Consider the following 19,394-nt stretch of genomic DNA (forward strand, 5'->3'; position numbering starts at 1 on the left):
TACTTTACTATGGCAGAGGTAACTACTCTTATTTTGCAGTCTGTACGTATAAAAATTAGCGATTTTTTTACGTTTCTAAGGAAAAGAGATTTTTAAAAATGTCCTCCAAAGGAACTGAAATATCTGTATTTTAGCCCCATGGCTTGCTTTTACAATGTGGAAATCATTTGACTTGCTGTGACTCACCCATCCCTCCTTTTGTCAGAGGAAAATACTTACATCATGTTCTTGATCAGTTGTATATAAATGTACATTTTTGTTACTTTTGCTGTGCCAGTTAGAAATATATCTCCCATAAAGTATTTCTCCCATTTAAGTCTGATTATGTACACTTTGCCTAGATCTTTCCAAAATAAAATTTATGTAAATGTCTATTTTATATAAAATATGATGAAAATAATTATGTCTTGTTTCAATCTCTCAAGTGCTCCGTGATTAGTACCCACTGAAATCCATGTCACCAGTAGGTGCCTGCTTTAAAAAGAAAAAAAGAGTATCCTCCTTCCTTTCCCCATTCATTCATTCATTCATTGCATTGTTCTGTGTGCTTTATGTCTGCTCTCTTTTTCATATCCCACAACCACTGTTTTCAGTGCTTACCCATTCCAGATCTTTTCCCCTCATCTTACTGAGATACCTTCACCTCTTTCTTTATGGAGTAAATACAAGGTAGAAAACCCTCAATATCCTGCACTCAGTCATCTACAAACTTAACCTGCACCCAATTCTCCCCTCTCTCCTGTTGCTACAATGAAAGAAGAGGGCCCTCGGCCCTAGATAATCACATCTTGTAGAAATTCTTCCATTCTTTAATCTCTTTCTTCTTCTTCCTTAACTTCTTCCTTTTTCTGGCTCTCATCAATTCTGTTCTATTTTAAAAACACAGATACAGGGCTTCCCTGGTGGCGCAGTGGTTGGGAGTGCGCCTGCCGATGCAGGGGACGCGGGTTCGTGCCCCGGTACGGGAGGATCCCACGTGCCGCGGAGCGGCTGGGCCCGTGAGCTGTGGCCGCTGAGCCTGCGCGTCCGGGGCCTGTGCTCCGCAACGGGAGAGGCCACAACAGTGAGAGCCCCGCGTACCGGAAAACACACACACACACACAGATACAGGTAGCCACCATCAAGATCACTTGAAAACAATCCTTCCTTTATTCCTTTTCACCTCTGGCTGCTACTGCATCTCTTTATGTCCTTCACAGCCAGACTATTTTGAATAAATTGTCTTCACTCATTCTTTCTACTTGCATCCTTCACATTCTCTCTGCAACCTAGTGAAATCTGTCTCTGCAACAAATATTCAAATCAAGTTGCTGTTTCTAACGTCACTAATAATCACTTTAGTGCTGATTCCTAGGTCTTGTGGGACTTGGGAGAGCGTTCGAGAGTTTAGACCAGTGGTTTAGCGGGAATGGAAAAACATATTTTAAACAAAATATTATTTACCCCATGACTTGCTCATTGTTCATGGGTTAGTCTCCCAACACTCCTAAGTTTACAACTGTGCTTAGAGCTGGGGCTTCCATCAAGAGTCTTGGAAGGCCTCCAACAGCAGATCATTATTTCGCTGCCCTAATGAAGATATATGTTCAAATTCAAGGCAGATTTTCCAATCCAATTTGGGAAAGTCCAGCCCACTCTGCTTGACATCCTTTCCTTTTCTGAAGTGTTCTGGTGTGTTTTGTTTTGTTTTAAAATAAGAGAACCCTTCCATTTGGACCCTTCAAGGTCACCACAAACCCAACATATTTAAACCATCATCTTACTAGCAAATTTAAATCTAAAACTAATGACCTGGCTTTTGTTATGTATGCAATTCGTATTGAATGGCTCTTTTTCTACTTAATGGAAAGGCATTATTTTGTCAAGCCAGAAAGGGATCAATCTCCTGTATAGAAGGACAAGGTCTCACTTGAGGCTGTGAGTTTGAACTCTGGAAACAAAGGGAGCTATGATATAACAAGAAATGGGACAGTGCCCAACCCCATGGAGACTCCCAGGTGTGAAACACACCACTGAAGATCCTGCAAAGCTGTGTGTGTACCATGTGCACAAGACTGCAAGGGGACAGGGTCTGTAAGCTTCATGAGGTTAGCCATGAACTTGAACATCGTGGGTCCAACGTGCACAGCACATGTTCATTTTTTCTTTCCTTCTATTTTATTTTGTAACAGCTTTGTAGTGACTTTAATCTGACCCTCTCTTGCTAAGAAGAAAGAGAGGAGTTTGCGTCCCTTTGGAGGGTCTGAGCTTTTATTGGAGAGTAGTGTGCCCCTGGGGCCACAGATGGTTATGGTAATAATCGTGAGGTCACTACAGTGAAAGCGAAACTCGGAGATGAGAGTAGTGAGGGCCGTGGGTCAGACAGCCACCACCTGGAGAGTTCTTTTACAGCACTCAGATGTAGCAGTGTATTTTCAGAAAAGAGCAGCTTACCTTACCAAGTCCCCTCCTGGTGTGCCCTAGACACCCAAGCTTGAAACCCAGGAGTCATCTACTCAGTCAAACTGCCATCCAAGTTGTGACTATTTTAAATAAATACTTAAAATGGTGCTACTCTCAAGAACAATTCAGTCCAACAGAACTATCTGTTGATGATGGCAGTCTTCCATATCTCTGCTGTCCAATATGGTAGCCACTAGGCACAGGTGGCTATCGAGGACTAGAATGTAGCTAGTGCGACTGAGGAACAACATTTTTTTATTTTAGTTAATTTTAATAACCATACATGGCTAATGTCCACTCTATTGGACAGTGCAACTTAAGAGCTTTTCCGTGTTGTAAGACTTGGGACATAAAAATCACGGAAACCCCTTTTAGCTTCATAAGACAAGAAGGCTTGAGATGGTGTTTCAAGTTTGGGTGCCAATCACATTCTTGAAGCTTTTTGCCAGAAGCTTCCCAATTCACCTGCTCCCTTCTGCCCCTCTCTGACTGTCAGCTGCCTATCCCTGGACCTGCATTCCCTCCACCTCGACTGTCTCTGTTTTCCTGTCCTTCTGTCTACCACCTGCCTGTCTCCCTAATTTGTTTACCCTCCTACCTCAAGAAGCTTTTATTTCTATTTTATACAAAAGTTAAATAACTGGGACTGGGGGACTGGTGTCTAGGTTAGTTAATATATATAAAATGTTCACTTAGCCTTGCCCTCATTTTTTGATAAATTATAAATCAGTTACAAATTCTGGCTTTATTCCTCTCCCAATCTCAAGCTAACTCGTTACAAATTACTTATTAGAAAATAATTATTGAAAAAATGCTGACATGATAATCCTGCTACTGGATTCATTTTAATACTCTTAAATGCTGAACCCTACAGTTTTGGTCCATTCCACTGAAGTTGATGATAACACTGCCACTCAGAAAAGGAACGGGGTAGAAACCTGATCTTTCACATCCACTCCCTTTGAAAACTTGGGAGTGTCAAGGTCTTCAACAAGCTTCTTAGAAGCAGGGTGGTACCTTTACATACTCAAGTTTTCACGAGTCCTCCTTTCAGAGGTCAGCCTTCCTATGTCTTGCATGGGTGCCCAGCTTCCTACCCTGGGCTTGGGCCACACTCCCTGGTTGGGAACAGAATTCACCTGCGCTGAGCATTCTAGGCCACTGATGCCCTTGCTCCCGCATCTGGCCCAGGCTCACCCTCGAGGTCACCTCGCTCCTGTCTCCAGGGGCGGAGGGCGGGGGCGCTATGACACCTGGGCGGCCCGAGAGCGGCCAAGGCTCTTCTGGTTCTGAGGAGGGAAAGCTGTGCGCCCGGCTGCGCGGCAGGTGCGGCCCCTTGGCGCCGCGGGAGGGAGTGAAGAGCGCGTGCGCTTCCGGGAGCGCGAGCCCTGCGGCCGCAGCCCCTCTTCTCGCCGGCGTCTGAGGAAGACCGACGGGTCCCCGCGCGCGGGCGCCATGCGGACGCCGCCTGGGGCTGCTTCGCTGCTGCTCTTGGTGCTCGCGGTCTGCCCCTGGCGGAGCAGAGGTGAGCCCGGCGCTGGGCGCCGCCGAGGCTGCGGGCGGCTGAGCGCCGGCAAGGGGACTTCATTCCTCCCCAGGGCAGAAAGGAGAACAGCCAGGTGTGCCCAAGAAGGGCCTGGGCCGGATTTTCTTCTGCAATCCTTTGGATTCTGGAGTTCAAGTTTTTAGGCACATCTGCTAATCATGCTTGTGCTAAGGATTCTCCTCCAGGGAAAGATAACCAAGTAGAAGTAACTTAAAACCTAATAGCTCTGTTCCGGAGCAGCATATGTTCTCCAGTATCTTTCATTCCACCTAAATTATGTGATGCTCACCCTCCCAGAGAAAGCCCCGAATCCATCACCAGAGGGAGAGGCCCTCATGCAGTGCCCAGGTCTTTTTTATTAAGGTAGCTCAGGCTGTAAAGGGCAGAGGGAGTGGCGAGGCAAGTTCTAGTCAACGAGTCAGGGGTATCTTGAGAAAAGAAAGGGGATAGCCTGCAGCTGAGTGACACCAGAACATCTGAGCCAGGCCAGGAAAATCCGAACGTGGAAATCAGGATAAAATGAACGCTTACATAAGATGCCGTGTGTGTGTGTGTGTGTGTGTGTGTGTGTGTGTGTGTGTGTGTGCGCGTGCGTGTGCGTGTGCGTGTGTGTGTGTGTGTGTGTGTGTATGTGTGTGTGATCACACATATGCTCTCCCACACAGGACTGAAGTGCGGAATTCGTGCAGTTGATTTGAAAAGTACGGAAACTATCTTGGAATCGGGGTTCTTCTCTAGAGTTACTAGTTGGGGAAATTCAACAGTTGGTGGACACCCGTGGCAGGTGGGTATAAGAAAGACATTGATTTCTTAATGAGAAAACGGTGAATTATTTCCTTTGTTTCAAATACTACAACTCCAGGTTAACATGTAATTTTTCTCCAGACCCCACTTGACCTCACTGTCAAAGAGTTTATTTCATAGGAAATCTCTTCCTAACCAATTTATATCAGTGTCTTAATGTGACATCATATTAGAAGAGTTGATTTCAAATGTTTCTGAAGGAGATGACGTCTGTGTGGAGATGTATGTTAGTTGTGTTCATAACTTTTTTCTTGGGCAGGTCTCCCTGAAATTAGGTAGGCACCACTTCTGTGGAGGAAGCTTGATTCAAGGTGATCTGGTGGTTAGAGCAGCACACTGCCTGGCTAGCCTCGATGAGTAAGTTGTGGATTTCCATTACTTATCAAACCTTGATCCATGGCAATAGGATTGGGAGATTCGACGCCCTAAATACCATACAAGGTTCAGTCTTAGTCCCTTTCTTAATTTTTCCCTCTGGTCCACCTACCCACTGACCTTCCTGATTCCCAGAAACTTGTGTATATCCCAAGATTTCTTGTGCTTCCTACTCTACGAATGAGAGACCCCAAAGATCCCAGACATCATCTATGATCTGTGGAGTTAGTGGTGGGGTAGGGGTGATGGTTACTTATTTTAATAAAGTATTAACATCAAATGTTGAACAGATGCACTAATGTTCTAATAATCTGGGTTTCAGTAATTAGGAGGGGAAAATACTGTGGAAATAACAGATACTTGACTAGATTAAAAGAGGGTACTAGTAAAAGGAAAAGAAGGACAGTTCTAGGAACAACCTTTCTATCTTGCTTAAAATGGTAGAGCATATATAGACTGGTTTATGTACAAAAGAAGACACAAATATTTTATGCAGAAAGACAATTGATGCTAGGGGAAAGGGTTCACAGAATGTAAACACTCTGTGATTGAAAACCATGACTTTTTATAGATACCTATAATTTACAGGGAATTATAACAATTGATAATAATCACTAATAAAGATACATCTTCTTTTAAGACTTAGAAATGCTTAAAGGTACATTAATCACTTTCATTTAATTACATGAAACCAAGACTGTCTTTCCTGGGGGAGACAGCTAGACTTATTGAAAGATTTTTGTTTGGTTTTAGGAAGCAAATTAAGCATCTGACTGTGACTGCTGGGGAGTATAACCTCTTTCAGAAGGATAAGGAGGAACAGAAAATTCCTGTCTCAGAAATTATTATCCATCCTAAATACAACAGACTTGGATGTATGAGTTTTGATATTGCACTGCTATATCTAAAACACAAAGCCAACTTTGGTAAGTAGGGAGTGTTGGAGTACAAAAAAAATATAACGGAGGGCTTCCCTGGTGGCACAGTGGTTGAGAGTCCGCCTGCCGATACGGGGGGCGTGGGTTCGTGCCCCGGCCTGGGAGGATCCCGCGTGCCGCAGAGCGGCAGGGCCCGTGAGCCATGGGCGCTGGGCCTGCTCGTCCGGAGCCTGTGCTCCGCAACGAGAGAGGCCACAACAGCGAGAGGCCGGCGTAAGGTTAACAAGCGCTTGAACAAAGGTTAATGGTAACAATATTTTAAAGTGGCAATGAAATCAGGCAATAACCATCAATTCCACAGTCAAATGAATATCAGAATGTGTCAAGTAATTTATTTAAATAACACCTCCTTAATATCATCTTTCTAAGCTTCTCATTGCCTAGTTGCCTGTTCTAGCTTCCAACAATTAAAATGTGACACAGGAGTCTGAAATTTCTGAGTGAATGCTGGAGACTTGCCATGTCATTGCTAAAATTTGTGTACTTTTACTTTAATATCATTATACAAAGGTATTTTATTATAACCCAGGAAGTTAGAGATGGGAAAACACCATATCAGTTTCATACACTATAATTTGACAGCGTCACTATGACTCATGATTTGAGAAAATTGGATAATTGTTAAATCTGAAGAACGCAGGTAAAGAATATTATGAATACTCTTCAGCCATAAAAAAGAATGAAATCTTGCCATTTGTGACAACGTGGATAGGAACTTGAGGGCATTATCCTGAATGAAATAAAGAAAGGCAAACACTGTGTGATCTCACCTATATGTGGAATTAAAAGAAAAAAAAAAAAGCTGATAGATACAGAGAACACATTGGTGGTTGCCAGAGGTGGTGAGTGGGCAAAATGGGTGAAGGGAGTCAAAAGTTATAACTTCCAGTTATAAAATAAGTCCTGGAGATAAAAATGTACAGTATGATGACTATAGTTGATGATACTATGTTACATAGTTGAAAGTTGTTAAGAGAGTAGATCTTAAAAGTCCTCATCACAAGGAAAAACATTTTTGTACCTATGTATGGTGATGGATGTTAACTATACTCACTGTTTCACAATACATATAAATAACAAATCATGTCATAAACCTGAAACTAATATAATGTTATATGTCAATTGTACCTCAGTAAAAGTGGGAGAAAAAGTATTGTAAAGAATATCAGATGGTTAATTAATAAAATTATTATATATTTTTAAAATTATGATTTAGAAATTTTCCTAACAAAGTCTGCAAATACAAGGTATAGGTCATGGCACCTACAAACAAATGCATTTCCATAAATACGAATTATATAATATAAATTATATAGCTTCAAGCTGAGTCTGTACAATATGTCTTGAAATGTCCATGGCTGAGCAAAATAATCAGCTTTTTTTCCTATGTTTTGGAAGATTGTAGACCTCAGGGAACAGTATTATTTGGAGAAAATGGGAAGATTTGTTATCCCCATTCGAAAGAGAGCAACTATTCTCATAATCGGTACGTAACCCTGGTAGGAATGATCCCTGGGTTTTTCCCCCAAATCATGCCATTTTAAGGGGCCATGTTTTGGCAATTTTATCTGGTATCTCAATTACTTTATTTGATTAACATAAAACCCTAAATATTTTATCTAGTACTGGATGACAAATATTTGCTAATTGGTATTTCTGATACCTGTTAGTATGAATCATCAACATTAAGACTGGAGCTTACGAGGGGAATTCCCTGGCAGTCCAGTGGTTAGGACTCCAGGCTTCCACTGCAGGGGGCCCAGGTTCGATCCCTGGTTTAGGAACTAAGGTCCCACAAGCTGCGGGGCACAGCCAAAAAAAAATAAACAAACAAAAAAAGACTGGAACTTAACCTGAATTGATGTATTCAAATATCTAACATTAACAGCAGCTGGTAGTGAGATTGTTTTGGGAATTAGTGGTTCATCCTGTCCCACTTATTTCTGTAATAATTGTAATACTTTGTTCAGTGTTGCCTATAAGAGGGAAAATAGCTCATGATCTATAAGCTTCAGTATCTTAAAAAAATTTTTACCTACCTTGTCCTCTATATGGCTAAGAATATCTTTAAGCTTTAAAAATTAATTTTGCAAATATCTCATTTTCTTAAGTGTTCTACATTCATTTTTAAAATCACATTGAGCATTGAAAGGTATTCAAAGGTAGATGAGAGTTCTATGAGTTTATAATCTGGTAGGAGGAAAGAGCTGGACATAAATAACTATACTATAAAACAAGGTGAAATAAGCTTTATAATCCACACTACCAAGATGTGTTGGTACTATTGACAATGGAGAGAATAATTCCTATTGCAGTGATTTGTGAGGTGTGTGTACTGTGGTTGGGAGGGGTAGAGATGCTTCAGTTAAGGGGATGGTATTGAAACTAGACAGTGAAGTATAGTTATGATTTTATTGCTCATGACGTCTTTTGTAGCTCTAACATATAAGAGATTTCTACAGATCATGCCAGGCAGAGGGAATTGTGTATAAGAAATGTCAGGAGGTGAAGAATATCAGGACTGTTTGGACAGTGTGTCCCAGTGCAGCTGGAGAACAATGTTAATGTAAGTAGGAACTGGGGTAGCAGTCGATGATGAAGATAAAAAGGGCTTAATTGTAGAGGACCTTGAATTCCATGTGAAGAAGCTTAGACTTTATGCCATGGGCAATGGGAAGTCAAAATGGTGGTGAGATTATAATTTACAAAATTAATGTAAAATAAATGTAAATATCCATTACAAGTATAGGACAGAAATGATGTGGCTTAATTGCAGCCCATATTTAAAAAGCTTATTAAGAGTCTAAGTTGACTTTCTGTGAGTCAACCTAGTAATAATATAATACCAATAAAGCCTTTGCCGTCTTTGCTTAAACTTTTAGACGAATAGCATCCAGAGTCCTATTCTGTTAGAGTCCTGGGCTGGGGTGTAGGCAGGAGGTCTCTAGATACAGTCGTTAGAGAGGAACATTGATAGGCTGCAAATTACCTGAGGGACAATGACCAAGATCAAAAGAAATTCAAAACAGTGCCTTGGGAGATGTGGTGGAGGGAACTAGGAATATATTCATTCCAAAGAAGACTTGACAGGAGGAAGGAGCTGTCTGATTTATCTGAAAGGCTACCATAGAAGCAGAATTGGACTTCTGATTAACTGCTGAGCTGAGAACAAGAGCAGAGGGTAAATGTTAGAAGAAGGTAGATTTCAGTACAATGTAAAGGAGTTTCTAATTTGAGAGATTTCTGAGATTTAATGGCCTGCGCAGGAGATAATGAATTTCCTTTATAAGTGGATATTTGAGCAGAAGATGGATGGCTATGCGTGAGATTCTAGAAAGCATTTATCTATTGGATAAGATATACACAGATGACAGACAATTTACCCTCAAAGACAGAGAACTTGTGATTCAATTTAGATGAAGTATTGAAGAGATCACTGCAAGAAGGACTTTCAAGACAGAGGGTGTTCTTAGTAGTATCAAACATTGCAAAAGTCAAAATGAGTTCAGATAAAATGCGATTGGATATGGTAATTCAAAAGTTAGGAACTGATTCAGTAGAATTGTAAGGTTAGAAGCTATATTCACAATGCATTAACTGATTGTTGAAGACTTGGTACCTCTTCACCAAATAGTAAAAATTAATTGAGGCCCTAAGATGTGTCAGGCACTATTTTAGGTGCTAGTTATACAGCAGAGAATGAAACAGACAAAAATGTTTTCCTTTGCGGGGCAAGTTGTGGGGTGGAAAGTGGGGATAATACAGATAATATTACATACAGTAGAAGATGGTAAGTGCTGTACAGGAAAATAAAGCAAGAAGGAGGGGTAGAGAGTGCTGGGTTGTGCAATAATTGGGGAAGATGTTCAGGAAGACTGCACTATGAAAATGATATTTGAACAAAGACTTGAATGAAATGAGTGAGGCCATCAAACGATCATCTTGGGAAGGGATATTCCTGGCAGAAAAAAAAAATTAGCACTTAGCTAGAGCTAAGTGAGAGAGGGCGAAAGTGGTCATGGTTATGAGTGGCCAAACTTATAGAGCATAAGAAGGACTTTGGATTTTACTGTAAGATATGGAGCCACTGGAGGACGTTGAGCAGAGGAGGAACATGATCTGACACATTTTAAAGGATCTCTTTGGCTGTTGTGTTGAAAATAGACCATAGAACAGGCAAGAGCAAGAGCTGAAAGACCAGCTCCTGCAGCAATCCCGGTAAGGATGAAGATAGCTTCAACCAGGTTTGTAACAGTCGAGGTGGTGAGAAGTGGTAGAGCCACAGGATTTGCTAACAACTTGAAAATTTGGGTTTCAAGAGAGAAAGACTTAAGATTGTGTTGAAGGTTTGTGCCCTACAGGAAGGAAGGAGCTGCTATTGTTTGAGATGAGGAAGACAGTTGAGCAGTGAAGAGAAGGAGGAAGATGGGACAGTGGCTTTGGGTAATAGGGCACTAGGATTAACAGAAATGGGGATTTTGCTTTTTGAAGGGTAGGGCTAACTGTTCTTATGGGCAGGAGAGAGAGTAAGAGTGATTAGTTAAGAGAAATACATATGTATGTGAAGGAAGTTTCATGAGAACACAACAAATAAAGATTTAGCTTTGGAAAGAAGGAAGATAATTCCTTTCCTGGGAAAGGAACAGAAAATGCCAAGGTAATCTATGGGATATTTGAAGGAATTTGCACTAGATGCTGTCTTAGTAATTGTTAAGCTTTGAACCGCTTCATGTTTAGAGAATGAAGTTAAGATTAAATAGTTAAGATATTAAATAGCTTGTAGGGACTAAAGTAAGAAGTCAACTAAAGGCAATAAGACTTTCAGCTACATTACAACTCAATATCAGCATGAATTTGTACCATATTTCAACACATCGAAAACAGACTGGTTGTTCATTGTTATTTTATGTACCACCAATCAAGAAAACAAAATACCCAAGATTAGGAGATCTCCATATAAAAGTGGGACACCTATACCTTCAGTGTAAGACTATACAAGGCATAAGCCCACTCATGTGGAAAGTTACATGCCTCAACCTTGGAAATGGATGTAGGGAGGAGTACAAATCTTCCTGAGAATTCGAATCATAAGCTAATATTCATGCAAGTCTGCAGTCTAAAATTTTCACCACTAGTGTAGTCTAAAACACCTCAAGCAGAAAAATTAAGTAGTATGCAGTCAACCCCCAGGTGACTGGCCAAAACTATTACAAATCCTCTCTTGAAACACTCTTTCAATACATTGATTGTAAGACTAACATTGTGAGATCCTTCTAACCGAACTTTAAGACTCCATTGTAAGATCCTTCTGATTTTAGAATGTTCAAATGTGAAAAGACGTGTCTTAGAAATGTAATAAGGCATGGAGCCAATTTACCTACTTAGTGACTCCAGCGTGCTAAGCAAACTTGAATGATGGAAGAAGGGTCTTTTAAATTCCAAATGGAGTTAATTAGCCAATGGTAAGGGAGAAAGAGATAATGTGAAAGTGAAGCAGGTAGTTATAGTCTCTCCAAGCCTGTCTTTATTCTGGTAGGTGGTAGCTAGACTCTCAGAAATGGCAGATTCATGGCATTCAGATGGTCTCCTTCCAAGGAAAATATTACATCTTTTAGAGCCTAGAACAGTGCCTGGCATATAATAACTGCTCAATAGCTATTTGAATGAATAAATCAATGATTAATTCTGGTACCCCTCTCTCACTCAGCTTGACTAGACCTCAGAATCCTTTTAATGCAGCAATCACTAACAATAAATCAAGGTTGGCATGTGACTTGAAATCTATTTTCCATCTTTGAGTTAGAGATTTTTGAATTAGAAAATAATATGATGAAAACAGGAGAAAGCAGTGGCCTTTGAAGTCATAAAGCCTAAACTGTATTTCCCATTATATGTGAGATGTGATGACTCTTTCAATATCAATGCCAGTTTTTCTATTTGGAGAAGGGGGAGTAATTTCTCTCCTGCCTACCTCAAAGGGGGGTAATGAATCACAAGAAGGAAGATGGATACGGAGTGCTTTCCCGACTAAAGTGCTTAGAAAAGTGGGCATCGTCATATTTTAGGCAGCTTATTGCTTTTTAACTCAAAGTGATTAAAAAGTAATTTTAATAATATTTTAGGCAGTCTATTTTTACATCTAGTTCAGGATGATGAGCTTGAATAGAAAAAGCGTAAAGCAAGGAGTTTCTGGTTAAGTAGAAGGTGTTTGGTGAGAATTACAGTGTTTGGTTTTGGAAACTGGGCATAAAAGGGTTGGATAACTCCTACAGTCCTGAGAAGTTATTACTTGAAGGGCAATGGGACAGTTAGCAGGTCTAAGGTTGTTGATAAAGACTATGGAGCTTTAGAAGGAAGCTCGTTCTGACATGTTAGGTTCCAGATAAGATTGCTTTGCACTCACTCACTCACAAACATAGAAAATGAACTATGGTTACCAAAGGAGGGAGAGGGGTGAGGAGGGATAAATTAGGAATTTGTGATTAGCAGATACACACTACTATATGTAAAATAGATAAACAACAAGGACCTACTGTATAGCACGGGGAACTATATTCAATATCTTGGAATGACCTTTAATGGAAAAGAATCTGAAAAATACATATATATATATATATGTATGTATGTATAACTGAATTACTTTGCTGTACACCTGAAACATTGTAAATCAACTATACTTCAAAAAAATTAAAAAGTAAATAAATGAACAATTAAAATCATGACAGAGGGTCACTTGTCAATTAAAAAAAACAATTACTTTGAACTCACATACATGTGAGCCATAGAAGACCCTGAGAATGTCTGGCCGATTGGGATTTCTTTTCTTGAGTAAATAGTATGAATTCATGTAGAAAAATAAAGGTAAATGATTGTGTGTTAAATTATGTAAACTACTTTCAAAATGTTTAAACATGTTTCTAAAGATATTTGTAAAAGGTCACAGCTTACCTTCCTGGAAGTTGGATAACATCGCAACTACAGGGATTATGACTTAGGCTGACCTAGGAGGATGTGGCTGCTTTGGGTTAAAATATGCTGCATGGTCAATCCATAATTCATAATCCATAATTCAACTTCTGGGTGAATATTATGAATTTTCAATTAGACTAATAAATTAGAGAGATGAATCTTAGGTTTCTTAAATTCGTAGATCAAAATTCTTGCATTTTATAACTAAATGAAATTTAAAGGGTGGTTTCTGACATTCTCTGATTAATACTGCTCCATTTCTTGGAGAAATGATGGCAATTTGAGCATAAACAAATTATTCTCACATAAAGAATTTCCTTTGCCTTTTACCTTCTAATATCCTGTAAAATTTTAGTATTGAGTTATGAGCTAAACCTCTGATATTAGATCTTATTTGTCACACTTGACTCTGCCATTTATTATACTTTCTTCACTTTCTCCTCTGCAGCTTATGTATCTGGAAAATAATGGTACCAGAAAATAAAATTATCCTAATAAAATTTACAAGCTTAGACATAGAAAATCAAGTTGAATGTGACCATGACTCTGTATCTTTACAATCAAGCAGTGGAGTGCTTATTAGTGAGTATGCTACATTTATTTTCATTTGTCATTTTAGAGTATCCAAACAACCAAAGAGGGGCTAAGGGATCTGAAATTAGATTTCTGCACACAGGGAAATTATTTCATCTTGCAAACTGTGCCCTTTTGAAGGGGCCAAGAGTGTGTGTGGTAAGAGTGGAAGCGAAGACCAGCATATTTCCTGAGGTTTATCGATTCCTTTCTCAAGTTTAATAGCAGTATTGAACAAAATTGATCTCACAATTGTCAGAAACTTCCTTTCAAGGCCATGTCAGTTTTTTCCTTCTTACCACAAAAGCGGGTGCACGTTTGCCAAATCTGGTACAGACAGAAAGCATATGGAAGAAAATGTAAACCATTCATAACCTTACCACCTAGAGGTAAATGCTGCTAACATTTTGATGTATATTTATCTATACATATTAACTGTACACACTGAACTCTACATTGTTTTATAATGTTCTTTTTTCTCATGACAATAGGTAATTTCATGTCATTTCATTTCTTTTATTGAATACCTCTTATAAGCTATATAAGCATAACTGATATATTTACTTTAATTGAAATATTATGTGTTAAGCGTGATAGAAGGTCTCTGGAGCTGGCATAGACCTCGGTCTCTAGGTCTCCATATGGCCAATGATTAGTATAAGTATCTCTTCAGAAGTATTTGACAGAATTCTATAGTCAAGGTATTGTGCTAAGGGTTATAATATTTATTGACTAAATGATTTCATGCTTCAGGCCTTTTTACCCAGTAATCATTCTTTAAACCAATCATTAAACCAGATATCATACCAAGTACTGAGTGTATACAGAGTAAAAGCAGTCTCTGCCCTACTGAGCTTGCAGTTTGGTGAAGTAAATAAAGGTGTACCACAAAGTAGGAAATGGCGTAGAGTAGGATATGTGCTGTGGGGTTCAGAAAAGCTCTCGTTTCCATTGGTTGTCAGGGAATGTCTATGGAGAGCTGGACTTTGAGTTAGACCCTGAAGGATGAGTAGAATTTGGACATGTGAGATTGGGTATGAGGAAGTAAATGGAGTATAAATTATTGAAGCAGAGTGTAGAATGAATTAAAGGGACTACTGTATACTTTGGTGTATTTAGAACAGAGAGTTCATGGAAGGTAGTATCAGAAAAGCACGTGTCTAAGTTTGTTTCCATCATTTTTCAGTAATCTTATTTCAATTTCTTTTGCTTTTAAGGTAAGGTCTGTGGAAATATATTGCCCTCACCATTGCTGACAGAGACCAATGAGGCCACAGTTACCTTTGTTTCTGATACAGACAACAGTGGCAGCAGCTTTGAGCTTACCTTTACTGCTATACGGAAGAACTCAGAAGCAGGTAGGTATTAAATCAGGCATGCAATTCCCTGCTGTTTTTCTGTGATATGAGGGTGAGGAAGAGGGAATGCCTTTGTCTATTCACCTAGGATTTCCACAACACCTCCATAGGTTCAGGATGTGGGAGTGGGGCTGTGCTGGTGGTGGAAGGGATGATTCACTCTGCCGGCTATCCTCACCTGTATCCCAGGAATGTAGGGTGTCACTGGTTGATTCATGCTCCAGAGAAACACATTATAAAGGCAAGCAACTAAGGAGACCTTTACTTCATCAAGAAATTAGCTGTGTGTGTTTAGCAGAACTTGCTTCATCAGGACTGTTAAATTGTCTTATGATTAAGATCTTCTATTTGCTTTTTTCTTCTTTAACTCTAAAAGGGGATCTTTGTATGTAGTTTAAAATGTTTTAACAGTTTAAAAGAGACTAAAACAAAAAGTAAGTCTCCTACTCAGCTAACTCCCATCCTACTTCCTGAAATCAAACACTGATAAGTTTCTGGAATATCCATAGAGAGAGATTCTGAGCATTTTCAAACATGTATATATTCATATTGCTTGGCAGTGCTTTCTCTACTTAAAAATATCTCAAGGATCTTTCTAGATAAGCCCAGAGGGCTTCTTTACAACAACTGCATTAAATTATATTGTGTGATGTCCCTTAATTTCTTACACCAGTTCCCTATTAACAGACTTCTAGTGAGTTGCCAGTCTTTGCCCATGCCAGCAATGCTGGTATGTTCCTGTGTCACTATTTTTGGACGATGTGGATGTATATAATTCCTAGAAGTGGACTCACTGGGTCAAAGGGTTTGTGTCTTTAAATCTGGTAGTAATTGCCCTCCAAAGAGGCTGCAGCTGTTTACCCTTCTACCAACGGAATATGAGGGTGTGACTGAGAGCCCTTTAACGTATAGAGGGAAACTTTAAAAGTTTGTATCTTCTCTTTGACCACTTCTCTGGTTATGTTTATAATTTATACAGCTGACATTTGAAGACCTTAGTATTGAATTTAACCAAAACGGTACTCATGCTGTTGTGATTTATGGTGATCCTGAAGAGGAACATGGGTTGGGTGGTAACATTCTGTCCTTTAAATTTAATCTGAAAAGTATGAGACAAAGCAGAGTAGTTGGAGCATTGGCTGGCTTCCTTGGATACCATGAGGTAGAGTGGGGATATGAATTTCTTATACTGGAAACTCATGATGCCGTAAAACTTTAGCTTTAAAATCTATCACTTCAACTGAGTTACCAGTAAAGTTTTTAACAGAAACATGCAAAATTTGAAGAATGTTTCAGAATATTTGGAAGGTGAAAAGGAGGTCCCAGGGAAAAAAGAAAATGTTAACACAGTAAAATTTTAGCAGCGATTTAAGGTAAAATTTTAAACTTTTTTTTCTGTATTAATCCCTTCAATTGCTGATATATTCATTTTTATGTCCAAGAAAAGTAACCAGAAAAAAATTATTCAAAAATTATTCAAAGCTATAATTTCTACGTGAGCCCTAAAAGTTAAATTTTGAGCTAAATCTTCAAACATACTTTCAGCTTTGACCTACCAATTTACTGCGTATGAAAAATTATCCCTCTGGCCATGTTGCCACATCCTTAACACCTACTATGTGTCCCTCAGCTAGGTGTAGTGTGGGTTGGAGACCAGGAATATAGATAACTTTGGAATGTTTATTTGGAGAGTCAGGGCAGGTGAAGGGAGCCCAATTCCCGGATGCAGCAGATCGGGACCCATATAGAGTGGGGTTTATGTGTTACCTATCACATAAAGTGTAGCCATGCTCTGTTTGGAAGGACGAATACCAAGTTTGGGATTTTCTTTTTTTTTTTTTTTTTTTTTGCCGTACACGGGCCTCTCACTGCTGCGGCCTCTCCCGTTGCGGAGCATAGGCTTAGAAGCCATGGCTCACGGGCCCAGCCACTCCGCTGCATGTGGGATCTTCCCGGACCGGGACACGAACCCGTGTCCCCTGCATCGGCAGGCAGACTCTCAACCACTGCGCCACCAGGGAAGCCCCTGGGGTTTTCTTTAATTCACCTCTTCTCATTGTCAACTGAGGTTTCTATGCATACTAAAAGTCAGATATTCTTGCCCTATCTATAGAGTTTTTCCTGCAAGATAAATTATAGTACATTGTTATCTTGAAACTAGTGTTTGATTCCCACATGAAATGGAAGGGTACAAAGCAAAGTTGGAGAAAACAAAACTTTTTGGAAGAAAATTAATTGGATGATGTTTTACCTCTGTTTTCTGATTTTTAATTTTTTGTAACTATAAAGCAAAGTTCCCTAAAACTTTTACAGCCAAGCTTTGTGAAATCTTGAATGCTACTCGGGTATTCAGTCCTGGTGATATGATGGTGATTCACTTTAAAAGTGATGGTGGAAAGAATTTCCAACGCTTCAAGGCTAGATTCAGCGTTTTACCCTCAGGTGAGTATAAACACTTGTATGATTGTGATATTTTGCTTATGGAAATGGTTATAGGGAAGATAATTTAACCATGTTTACCTAAATTTAGGGTGCTTGAATCACCTAGGTAGCAAAATTAAAATGCAGATTCCTGGGCCCACCCCCAAAGATTTTGATTCTGTAGATGTGGAATGGGGCCCTGGAACCTGTGCTTTAAGAAGTACTTCAGATGATGCCAAGAAACTATGTCCACTAGATGATCAAAAAAGATTCCAAGCACCTTATATGAAAAGTAGATAATTCAGATTTGAGAGTGTAACTCAGAAATGAGATTGGCTCTGTTTTGGGATATTTGAGGGCTTTGAAGGATTAGTATGATTCTAGTCATTCTAGAAAATAAAGTAGCCTTTACTCAGACAAAAGGAATAGCATATGCAAAGACCCTAATGTGAAAGAGAATGGATATTGTACAGAAAACTACATATACCTCAATTTTGTTGGAGTTTTGGAGGGAATGATAAAAAAGGCGAGAGTTAGATCATGATGGACACAGGATATTAAATGTTAAGTACCACAGTGACAGCATATCTAGTTAACATTTATTGATTACTCACCCTGTACCAGGTATGGACTAAGCATTTCACATGTATTATTACGTTTATTCCTCAGTACAAACCTAAGAGGTTTGTATACTGTTCCCCTTTTCACAGATGAGGGAACAGAGGCTTAGGAGTTCAGTAACTTTCCCCAAGGTGCATAGCTGGCACGAGGTGGAGCCAGAATTCAAACCTTAGTGGTGATGTAGAAGATGGCCTTAGAGGTCGGGGTGAGCTCACTCACAAGGAGAGTAGTGAGGACATCACGGTAAGAATTTATTCTGACATCGCTTGATTAGTTATGTTGTGGGGAAGGAGATATATGAAGAAGAAAAATTCCAGCATGATTTCCAGGATTCTAGCTTGAGTGGCTGCATGGATTGTGGAGTCGTTAAATGATACAGAGAAACATAACAAGACCATCTTGACTGTTAAAATCAATTGATTCCATTTGAGATACGTGGATTTTTATGAGCTTGTGGGAGATTCAGATGGAGGTATCCAGCAGTCCTAGAATTAGTCCTAGATCTAGCAGTCCTAGATCCAGAATTCAGGAAGGAGATTTAGATCGAAGATGGACATTTGGAAGTCATATATATGTGAATGAATAAAAATAGGGCTATGAACAGTACTTTCGTGGAATATCTTTCAGAATGAAGAATAGGATCCTGAAATAAAGACTGAGATTGGGAAAAGATGACTATAGATATATTTTTAAAAAACCAGGAGAGTAATTTCATGGAGCCAAGGAAGGAAGAAATGCTTAAAATGGTACAACAGGGATATTATGAGATATATGACCAAATCACATGTATGGGATCTCGCATAACATTTGAAAGATAGTAGTAGTTAGATCAACTTAAGAGCAGTTCTATGATTGACCATGTAAGCAAGTAGGGTCAGCTACTATCGGCTACTCTAAATATTTTCAATTAATATTTTTTTCCTCTGCAGATTCATTAAACAAAATTGGATCAACGTCATCTTCCAAAACCAATGCTGTATCTTCTACAAAAGATATACCATATGGTGAGTTGATGACCATGTGATTCTTATCTGTTTAATTTCCTTTCTTCTTTAACTAGATGTCTCTTTACAGAAGCCTCATCTTGCACTGATATAGCTTCACAGTGAGCAAGAATGAGTTTTATATTTAAGCCCGTGAAATTTCCAGAACCCTGTTTGGGTTTGAGTATAGACTTATAGATAGAGGGAAGAAGAAATAAGCTTTATGACAGGAAAAAAGAGGTACAGAGAGCATTGCTTGTCCTCATTTATTCCTATGCAAACTTAATATTTAAAATATCTTCCTAAATTCTGTGTTTAATATGATTTTGCATTGGGGGGCAAAGGGTGACAACAAAACATTTTT

At 39.3% G+C, this 19,394-nt stretch overlaps 1 protein-coding gene across 1 annotated transcript in view; it reads left to right on the forward strand.

Annotated features, from left to right (window-relative positions):
• The first annotated feature begins 3,897 nt into the window (after nucleotides 1-3,897).
• Nucleotides 3,898-19,394, forward strand: part of OVCH1 (ovochymase 1) — a 63,021-nt gene continuing 47,524 nt past the window's right edge. The window contains exons 1-11 of the mRNA XM_060167068.1: nucleotides 3,898-4,015; nucleotides 4,654-4,772; nucleotides 5,052-5,149; nucleotides 5,921-6,093; nucleotides 7,504-7,591; nucleotides 13,523-13,656; nucleotides 14,865-15,005; nucleotides 15,116-15,246; nucleotides 15,985-16,075; nucleotides 17,319-17,447; nucleotides 18,977-19,051. Of these exons, the coding sequence (XP_060023051.1) occupies nucleotides 3,898-4,015; nucleotides 4,654-4,772; nucleotides 5,052-5,149; nucleotides 5,921-6,093; nucleotides 7,504-7,591; nucleotides 13,523-13,656; nucleotides 14,865-15,005; nucleotides 15,116-15,246; nucleotides 15,985-16,075; nucleotides 17,319-17,447; nucleotides 18,977-19,051 (1,297 nt within the window). The remainder of the gene's footprint in view (nucleotides 4,016-4,653; nucleotides 4,773-5,051; nucleotides 5,150-5,920; nucleotides 6,094-7,503; nucleotides 7,592-13,522; nucleotides 13,657-14,864; nucleotides 15,006-15,115; nucleotides 15,247-15,984; nucleotides 16,076-17,318; nucleotides 17,448-18,976; nucleotides 19,052-19,394) is intronic.

The sequence above is a fragment of the Lagenorhynchus albirostris genome, chromosome 11, assembly GCF_949774975.1.
Source record: "Lagenorhynchus albirostris chromosome 11, mLagAlb1.1, whole genome shotgun sequence".
NCBI classification, from domain to species: domain Eukaryota; kingdom Metazoa; phylum Chordata; class Mammalia; order Artiodactyla; family Delphinidae; genus Lagenorhynchus; species Lagenorhynchus albirostris.